This window comes from Odontesthes bonariensis, chromosome 14, assembly GCF_027942865.1.
Source record: "Odontesthes bonariensis isolate fOdoBon6 chromosome 14, fOdoBon6.hap1, whole genome shotgun sequence".
NCBI lineage: Eukaryota > Metazoa > Chordata > Actinopteri > Atheriniformes > Atherinopsidae > Odontesthes > Odontesthes bonariensis.
Genome location: NC_134519.1, coordinates 30,042,820 through 30,052,824, shown reverse-complemented (window position 1 = coordinate 30,052,824; position 10,005 = coordinate 30,042,820). Strand labels below are relative to the sequence as shown.

The following is a 10,005-nucleotide window of genomic DNA, read 5'->3' as shown; positions in this document are numbered from 1 at the left end:
TTCAGTTTGGAGAAGCCAATCGTGTCCCACCTCCCCTCTGTCTCCGTCCGATTCCACAGCTTCATGCTACGCGATGAACCAATGAGAGCCCGAGACCGTGCCGCGCGTTAACCAATCGGCGACCAGTTGCTATGTTGGAGGCAGAATCGATAAGGGAGGTTTTTTTTTACCTCTCTTTTTTACTAGCTCACATTATAGCTGGCTTATAGGCTGAGGGCAAGAGATCCTGTTGCTTGCCAACCAGTATGTTGGCTACAGACCGAGCCATTAAACCCACGTTGTGTTGCATACCAAGACGAATAAAAGTTGTCTGTATGTTGTTACTATGTCAGCCAGATTGTCTGAGTAAAATTTACAAGTTTGAACGTGATATTTTTCTTAAGCCACTTTTTTCTCTAATGTCCTATCAATTTAAAGAATAAACACCTACTGTAAAAATTTAAACAAACTTGCGTTTAAAAAGACCACAAATGCTAATGTCAATATACATACAAAAACAAAACAAGACAATGATCAAATGAAGCTGCCAAGAGATTATTAAACCATGTATTCTTCTTGGTGATCCAGTTTAATCCCGCTATGACGTGTGATAATAAGATAGAAAAAAAAGAAAAGAGGATTCCCTAATTAACTTTGATCGGTTTTGAGTGACGCAGGCATTTTATGAATCAACTAAACTTAATGGTAACTTGTGGTGTCCACGCTGTCTTGTGTCAGCTTTGGATACTTTTTGACATATCAAGTCACTGTGACCTCTGTTGACAGTGATTTAAGTAATGAGCTCAGAATCAGATAACACTGAAAACAGAGGTGCCACTGAGCCAGCTCAGGAATAACATAATACTGCTTGTTGACAAACCATTCAGGAGAATTGCCAGTCAAGATCCACAACCAAATCACATTTTCAGGCACCAGCTTAGGCACTGATGGGAGATGATCCCATGTTTTTTAAACAGGAAGCACAGTTCGCCACCACGGCCAGGTTGCACAGTTTCCTCCCACCTCGGTCACGTACCGTGTTGTGCTGTTTCTCAAGGGGGACAAAATCCTCACCAATGATTTCTGCTGCATAAAATTAAGCACCTCAGCCTCCCTCGAGCTCTGGGAACAATCTCATTGGTGAAGTTCAGCTCTCAGATAGATTAAAAAAGAACCAGAAGGCACATGGCCAGCAAACTAAAGTGGCACAGGACTGACAGACACCAGCTCCAGTGCAGCCTGGGAGTTCAATAGAAGAAGTCAGTCAAGATGAGGACAGGACACAGTTCATAAGTTCAGAACAGAGACCTCAACTTGCAAGCATGCAGGAACAGGGGATTATTAATATGAAAAACACATACCGCACAACTGAATATGGGTTTTTATAGTATAGGTGATGGCGATTTTATAGAAATACTCCCACCACAGAGTGATCACTTGTTTTATGTAATATGGAAAGCTTTTAATGCAATCAGAAAAATATGAACTCTACCTACTCTCATATGAACCCTTAATCTGTCAGTTTCATCTCAAAATATTTTCCTTCCCTGGTTAAAGCAACGTCTAGCCAGAGGACAGAGCGCTGAGTAAAAACTCAAACATACCCTGCATTTAAAACAGAACAGTAATTATGGTGAGCACTTTCCATAGGATGACCCTCACAGTATTTACTTTGTCTCCCGCTACATGAGAAATTCCGGGAGCGAGGCAAACGCTCACCACAACGGAGAGACATAACGATCAGTGAAAATATTATCATGTTCGTGACAAGCGAAAAACTTTGCCTATACGGGGGGGAGGGAGAGAATCAAGCCAAGACTAACACTCCGCCCCCCAAAAAAAACATGATCATTGTCAGAGAACTGTTTTCACCAAGAGAAGCCTGTGTCACCACATTGATTTTAGCACCTCACCTACTTATTAAAAACCTTAAAACCTGTTTTAAAAGTGGCACCACCCCATGCAGCACTATCAAGAACAAAAGAAACACTGTCATGTGACAAATTAAACACATATAGTAAAAATACAAGAAAAACTAGCAGAGGCCTCTTGTTTGTCCTTAACGGCATCAAAATGAGAAATCTGAGGCCTTGATTAAAGGGCCCATCAACGCCTGATATGCATATTGTCACGTCAAACTTGTTGAGAGCACGTATGTAACATGTGCCATCTGTGCACTGAATGGAGGTTGCAGTCACGCTTCAATGAAACACTAATGAGGCTCTTGAATTGCTGAACAGCTCTGATCACCTCATGACTGCTAAAAATAAGTAATGTGATGAACACATAACTTAAGCTTGCGTGGAAACCGACCGTGTTCATGTCAGAAAAAAAGCAGACAAGAGGATGAAGAATAACTGGTCATGGTGGTTTTTTTTTTTTTTTTTAAGTTTTTTGTTTTCTTTCTGTTTGAACAGTGTCTAAAAAGATATCAAATGACATGGCAGAGGCAGCAGATGAAACCATTAAGTGAATTCAAGTAAACTCGTGGAAAGATATATACTAAACAATCGGTAAACACGGTGAAGCGGTTCCTTCAGTACACTTATTTTACCTCAAAATTGGATTAACTAACACTAACATTTCACTACAAAGAAAAAAAGCTCTTTATGCCCCGACCCCCTCACACCCCCTAAAAAAAAAAAAAAAAAGAAGAAATAAAGCAAAGCACGTTTTGGCTTACTTAGCCAATATAAGCTTTGCCCTATATTGGCTTACTTAGACTCCATATAAGCTGTATCCAATAAGCTAATTGTTCAGATGAGATAATGACCTTGGTAGAAGCCCTTTAGAGGAACCAGACATACTGGAAATTCAAAAGTGCAGTGCAACAGAAGGGAAACCCAGCGTTGGGTGTAGCTAAGAGGGTGGCCAGCCTGGCACACACTAACCTTGAGTTTTTATTGGCCACCGTTGATGCCACCAGATATTCTCTTGTGCACCGCCGGTTGTCTAGTTACACACTGAAAAAGCTTGCAGCACCAGTCGAGTGACAGATGTTACAGGACTTGTATTACAGGTGTGACTGATAAGCTCCGTGAACGTTAGTTTGTTCAGAAGCGTTTATTTTAGGTATGAAGGATCCAGGCAGTACGAGAGTCCCATGTGTAATAGTAGGTTTCTGACAAAGTACTTAAATGAGTTTGATTTCAGTTAAACAAAGTGGCAATGACATTGTCTTACAGTGAGGTAGCTTTGTAAGCTTGGTGCCTTTAGTGTAGGAGGTTACAGCCAACACTGGAGCACAGTGTTGTCTAAAATTACAATTCTGCTGGGGGCGAAAATGGCAAGAATACCATGACAATTTACATGTTGGCATTTTGTGGCTTGTCGTCAAGGGTTTCCAGCCGTTTTCAAAGCGTGTTCAAAGACAACACTGCCACCTGGCGTTGTGTTGTATGACCAAATTAAAAAAAGAAGGAAGTCAGTTAGGTCAGCTAAAAAAATTGAATAAAAAATAAAGACACAATACACACCTTCTTTAAAACTAAAATATATATGTTTTTCCCAGCAAATTTAACAGTGTTGAACAGTGTTCTGTTTAACAAACCCGTTGAAACGACAGTAAGATGTGGTGGATGTATTAGTTAGGACTGGAAACTCAGACCAGAGCAGTCGATCTAGAGGAGAAGGATTCCCAGCTTGCAGGGCGGCGGAAGTTCTCCGCATCCTCACTAGTAAATACAAGGGTAAGTTCCAACAAAAAAAAAAAAAAGAGAGGCCACATTACGGATTCTTTTCGAGTCATGCCCTTAAATGTAATCGCAGGGATTCTCCTGGATTGTACTGTTTGAGTAGTAAGACTGTCTCATATCAGCCAGTTGCTTGACGGTTAAATATGATGTTTGAATCTGGTGAGCTGCCTAATGACTAGCATGGCAGGCGGCTAACAGCCGCGACAGGTGTGTTTTTATAACTTAATATGTGTAAGACGTAATATAATAAACGTGTAATATAACTGTAAGATAAATGCCTCTGTATATTTATCGTTGGACAACGAAAAATGAACGCTTTTACGTGTTTATTGCCTAGCATTTTCTTCTAAACCGGATGTTTGTGGTTACACAACACTTGGGAGATGTATGTTTTAGTGTCAGTTCGTGTGTCTTTCAGGTCTTTTACGTGGTAAAACTCCTTTGAAAGGAGATATACTGGCCTCCATGGTAACAAACGCCTGCCTCAGCTGCCATGTCGTCTGTCTCTGTGTCAACATCCGCCTGTTGTGGTGGTGATGCTCCTGCTGCCATGGCAACAGTGGGGTGTAACCAGGCTCTGCTGTCCTCAGACCGCTATGCCAGACTCATCCTGGCCCAGATGAACAAGATGCGTCACCGCGCCGACTTCTGCGACGTGGGGCTGAAGGTTGGCAGCCAGGTCTTCAGGGTCCACCGGCTGGTGCTCGCTGCCAGCAGCCCGTACTTCTCTGCCTTGTTCTCAGGAGGGATGAGGGAGGCAGATAAAGAGGAGGTGCAGATCATGGGAGTGGACACTGAAGTCTTTGAGATTTTGCTGGACTTCATATACACAGGTCTGCATCAATAATGACATTCCCCTCATCAACCCTCTTAAAATCGGTGTCGTTTTCTGCTGTTTTGTGACTGGAAATATGTGTGGGGATTTTTTTTCCCAAATCAGGGGAAATCAGCGTAACTGTGGAGAATGTTCAGGAGCTGATGGTTGCAGCAGACATGCTGCAGCTGAATGAGGTGGTGTCAATCTGTGGGGAGTTTCTCAAGGGTCACATGGACCCTTCCAACTGTGTGGGCATCTTTCAGTTCCTGGAGCAGATTGCCTGTGTGGACATGCTGGAATATACTGAGAACTACATCCATGTTCACTTCCTGGAGGTACATACACATTATTCATTTTTAATGTTTTATATACATATACAGTATGCTAAAACTCTTAGTTATTACGTCTCCTGTTTCCTTGGTGTGCAGTGAGCTTACTTTTGTTGTTCATGTTGTTAAAGGATCTTTCATCATATTATAATTTGTTTCCTCCAGGTGTGTGTCACTGATGAGTTCAGGGTTCTGTCAAAGGATCAGTTGGTGAGGCTTTTGAGAAGTGAGGAGCTGAGGATTGAAGATGAGTACCAGGTATTCACTGCAGCTATGGACTGGGTTCTCCAAGATGTGGCAAAGAGGAAAAAGTATGTTGTGGAGGTGTTGGAAGCAGTTCGCTTCCCTCTGCTTTCCCCGCAGAGACTGTTCAAGTACATAGAAGGTGAGGAAAATGCGAAAAAGTGACACTTTTGATCAGTCACATTCGTTATACTGTTTCAAAAGACGCTGCGTTGTGCCTGGGGTGAAAAACACAACCGCAAAACATCAGACACAGCTTTTCTGCTGACAAAGCAACATTTCACAGAACAAATAAAAAAAAAAACCGCAACATTTTCGAAAGAGACATTTAAAAAAAAAACACACACACCAGAAAAATGTGTTTTGCAGATTATTTTGTGTTTTTGGTTTTGTTTTGTTTTCAGAAACATTTTGTTTTTTGTAGAATGTTGTGATTGTGGTTTTGGTCTGTTTTTAAAGCCTGATTTATGGTCGTCTACGACGGAGAGCTCTCTCCCGGAGACAATCTCCGTCGCTTGCGTGCGTCGGCCAAAATTCCTATCTATCCGTGGAGGCGACGGAGACTCGCGGAGACCGCAGGGTTGTGATTGGTCGGCTAACAACATAATTTCCGGAATCACTTTTCCGGTTTAGCTCCTTCCTCTCAGAACAACAACACCGCCATTTTTGAAAGAGTTTACTGTGTGCCGGTCAACATTTGGTCAAAATTATTTGCATTTCAATATCAATAAGCTCCAACTCCAACAACAGTCTTTCTCTCTCGGTCGCCATCGTTCACTGTGAGGAGTGGAACGAGCCGGAAGGTAAACAATCAATCAACGACTTTCACTACAGACGTCGCGAGATTAGGTCGTCTAGCGTAGCGACGCCTACTGATCGGGAGGTAAATTGCCTTGCGTATCCGACATCCTGACAGAGAACTTCGAAAGGTTTTTAGTGACCACGGAGTCGGATTGACGGATAGCGACGGAGAAGCATACCGAGGCCTTAAGTACCTTCGTATCATCTCCTGAAACGTTGTGTGTTTGGTTTTGTTTTGCTGTGTGAATCCACACCGCCGAGTTTTTTTGTTGAATTCATTTTGTTGTTGTTGTCGTAGTGTTTTGTTGGGATTTGTCATATTCTGCACCTCATCTTGTAACTAAACCCCATTAGTAAACCACTTTTTTTCCCATTTTTTTCCTCTAAACAAAGGTGTTACCGACTTCAGCCTGCGGGTGGCACTGCAGACTCTGCTAAAGGAATACACTGAAGTCACGAAGTCTCCGAAAGAAAATAAGATTTATAGTCAGCAACAACCAGCCAAGATGAGACCCAGAAGAAAAGCCAGAAAATTCCTCTATGCTATAGGTTCTGTATCACATATACTACTTTAGCATATATGGCACACAATAAAGATATTAAGCATGAAATGAAAGCATTTGTGTCAGGACTATTAGACCAAAGCAAAGTGAAGTGAAACTGTCAGACTTCATAGAACTGGTGATAGACTTTTCTCGTTTGCTCGTGACAGGAGGCTACACCCGGCTGCAGGGCGGCCGCTGGAGTGACAGCAGGGCGTTAAGCTGTGTAGAGCGCTTCGACACTTTCAACCAATACTGGACCACTGTGTCCTCCCTGCATCAGGCCCGCAGTGGGCTGGGAGTTGCAGTGCTGGAGGGCATGATCTACGTGGTGGGAGGTGAGGGAGCTCAGACTTTGCCCTGGTTTGAGTTTAGATTCAAACAAAGAATTTGATTATCCTTTTTTTAAACTACAGGAGAGAAAGATTCAATGATTTTTGACTGCACGGAGAGATACGACCCAGTCACCAAGCAGTGGGCCGCTGTGGCATCTCTAAATTTTCCTCGCTGTGGAGTTGGCGTCTGCCCCTGCCACGGTGCACTGTATGCACTCGGTAAAGGCCACAGTTGTTCTTCCCATGTGTGTGAGCTAATTGTACAAGCTCGTGGTGCAGTTTACATAAAGTAAATGCCATCAAGGAAATGATAAGCATGATTGTAGGAAATGCTGATAGAGGGGATGTGGCACCAAGAACCACAGGGTTATCACAGCAGAGAATACTTTGTAATACAGCTTTGGGAAATGCAGGCGATAGAGGAGTTATAATACATCATAACCTGCATCCTAATAATATTCACGGGGAAATTGTGACCTGCCTGTAGGAGGTTGGATTGGATCTGAGATTGGGAAGACCATGGAGCGATATGACCCAGAGGAGAATAAGTGGGAGGTCATCGGCAGCATGGCAGTTCCCCGCTATTACTTTGGCTGCTGTGAACTACACGGTGCGTTCCTCCCTTTATATGTTTTATGTTTTTTATAGGGCTGGGCAACGATTAAAATTTTTAATCTAATTAATCGCAGGATTTCCCTGATTAATCACGATTAATCGCATTTGTACGCAAAATCCAAAAATTAATTCAAAAGTAGCGTATAGCTTTTAGCATTTAGTTTTATTTTAAATGTACTGCCATATGAATGAAAGTGCCATAACATTTGTTGTGCAAACACACTTTTAACATCAGCATTTTTATGTAGTTTTTATGTAGAAGCCTCGCTCCACTGTCAGTTTCCTTGAATGACTTGCTGGGATCAATTGTATGTTTTGCCTTTAAGTGATATTTTAGACTAAACTTGGCAGTGTTTACAGATGACTTTGGTTCTGTCGACTCCACCGTCTGGAAGAACTTTAAAATGAAAATGGCCGAGTAAAAGTTCCGTACCTTTCTCCATGTTTGGTGGATCCGCCGATTACTTTCTTTTCTGGTTCCGCAGCAGACAGCAACAGACTTTTACAAAATAAAAGCCTGTGAGCAACAGAGTTTTAGAATAATAAGCTCTCACTGGAGCGGTTCGCAGCCGAGTGTGAAGCGGCTGGGATGAGAATCAGCACCTCCAAATCCGAGACCATGGTCTTCGGCCGGAAAAGGGTGGAATGCTCTCTCCGGGTCGGGAATGAGATCCTTTCCCAAGTGGAGGAGTTCAAGTATCTCGGGGTCTTGTTCACGAGTGAGGGACGAATGGAGCAGGAGATTGACAGGCGGATCGGTGCGGCGTCTGCAGTGATGCGGGCTCTGCACTGGCCCGTCGTGGTGAAGAAGGAGCTGAGCCAGAAGGCCAAGCTCTCGATTTACCGGTCAATCTATGTTCCTACCCTCACCTATGGTCACGAGCTGTGGGTAGCGACCGAAAGAACGAGATCGCGAATACAAGCGGCCGAAATGAGTTTCCTCCGCAGGGTGTCTGGGCTCTCCCTTAGAGATAGGGTGAGAAGCTCGGTCATCCGGGAGGGGCTCGGAGTAGAACCGCTGCTCCTCCACATCGAGAGGAGTCAGATGAGGTGCCTCGGGCATCTGGTTAGGATGCCTCCTGGACGCCTCCCTGGTGAGGTGTTCCGGGCCCGTCCCACTGGGAGGAGACCCCGGGGAAGACCCAGGACACGTTGGAGAGACTATGTTTCTCGGCTGGCCTGGGAACGCCTTGGGGTCCCCCCGGAAGAGCTGGAGGAAGTGGCCGGGGACAGAGACGTCTGGGTCTCTTTGCTTAAGCTGCTGCCCCCGTGACCCGACCCCCGGACAAGCGGCAGATAATGGATGGATGGATAAAACCTGTGTTAATGCGCGATAAAATATTTATCGGCGTTGAATAATTAGCGAGTAGACGCGATAATAACGAGTTAACGCGCCCAGCCCTAGTTTTTTAACATAAGAACTTTGTCCAAATTTCTCATGCAGCAGATAGTATAGCAATGGATGTTGAGATACTTCTCTTTGAACATTTATAAAAACGTATGCCGTCGTCTCTTTCCAGGATTCATTTACGTGATTGGAGGGATCAGTGATGAAGGAATGGAGCTGCGCTCGGCAGAGGTATATGATCCCATCTCCCACCGATGGAGCGCCCTGCCTGTGATGGTCACACGTCGGGCTTATGTGGGCGTTGCCTGCTTAAACAACTGCATATATGCTGTGGGAGGCTGGAATGAGGCACTGGGAGCATTGGAGACGGTGGAAAAGTACTGCCCTGAGGAGGTAAAGTGCCTTTAAAGACATTCATTCAGCCATTCAGATTAGAATATTTTCCCCACATCTGTGAATGTCCTCCATGCAGGAGAAATGGGTGGAGGTGGCCTCGATGTCCACTGCACGAGCTGGTGTGTCGGTGTCAGCAGTCAACGGGCTGCTGTACGCAGTTGGCGGACGGGCCTCCAGCAGAGACTTCTCAGCACCTGTGACGGTGGATTCTGTGGAGATCTACGACCCTCACCTGGACACCTGGACTGAGGTTGGCAACATGATCACCAGCCGCTGCGACGGCGGGCTGGCGGTGCTCTGACAGCCGGGACTGTTTTCAACTGTGAACATTGGTATCAGCACCTGAATCATCCCAAAACTGTGAAAAAGCTGCACCTCAAGAAACACACAGAGGAGACGCGTGTTTCTTTGTTCAGTAGACTGTCATCTTATCGTATTATTTATTGGCCCACATGGATGTGTCTCCTTTTTTAGTCACCATTGACGTTTTGTCATCTTCTGACTACATTAACAACACAAGCACAGCTCTCTCTGGAAAGTGCCATAGAAAAAAAAAATAGCTCTGCTGTTACACGACTTATTTTCAGTTAACTAAATCATTTTTACTTGAATGTCAGAGTGACACTTATTCTTCTTACTTATTTACATCTGCAGATGAAGCTATCCTGATGATGAGGATCATTTTCACCGTAGAGGAGTTTTGGTTTTGATTGATTTTTTTTTCTTCTTTTCATGTGTCAAGAGTTTGTGAGGACTGAGAGCACGGCTCTATGCTTTGATGTTCGTGCGCCGTTACGTAGTTTTGTTTAACTTTTCCCCTCAAAGACGTGTTTGAGGTGTATCTGGTTCATCCAGGGAAATCTATCAAGCTTCTTGAGCCTGATTTACTTTCTAACCAAATTAAA

General features: G+C 44.0%; 1 protein-coding gene across 1 annotated transcript; it reads left to right on the top strand.

Moving 5' to 3' along the window:
- The first annotated feature begins 3,605 nt into the window (after positions 1–3,605).
- ipp (intracisternal A particle-promoted polypeptide) lies at positions 3,606–9,711 on the top strand. Its single transcript, XM_075483965.1, has 10 exons — positions 3,606–3,668; positions 4,093–4,507; positions 4,615–4,826; positions 4,986–5,205; positions 6,258–6,413; positions 6,577–6,744; positions 6,823–6,960; positions 7,229–7,351; positions 8,877–9,097; positions 9,177–9,711. Exons 2-10 carry the CDS (start codon positions 4,168–4,170, stop codon positions 9,399–9,401), a joined length of 1,803 nt encoding a protein of 600 aa, XP_075340080.1. The 5' UTR covers positions 3,606–3,668; positions 4,093–4,167; the 3' UTR covers positions 9,402–9,711.
- Positions 9,712–10,005: the final 294 nt, after the last annotated feature.

What these genes read in the sequence shown, in the direction of transcription:
- ipp (XM_075483965.1), top strand. Translation starts at nt 4,168, where the DNA reads ATGTCGTCTGTCTCTGTGTCAACATCCGCCTGTTGTGGTGGTGATGCT. An exon ending in ACTGTTCAAGTACATAGAAG is followed by an intron (nt 5,206 to 6,257) that starts GTGAGGAAAATG and finishes CTCTAAACAAAG; the next exon opens with GTGTTACCGACTTCAGCCTG. An exon ending in TGGCTGCTGTGAACTACACG is followed by an intron (nt 7,352 to 8,876) that starts GTGCGTTCCTCC and finishes GTCTCTTTCCAG; the next exon opens with GATTCATTTACGTGATTGGA.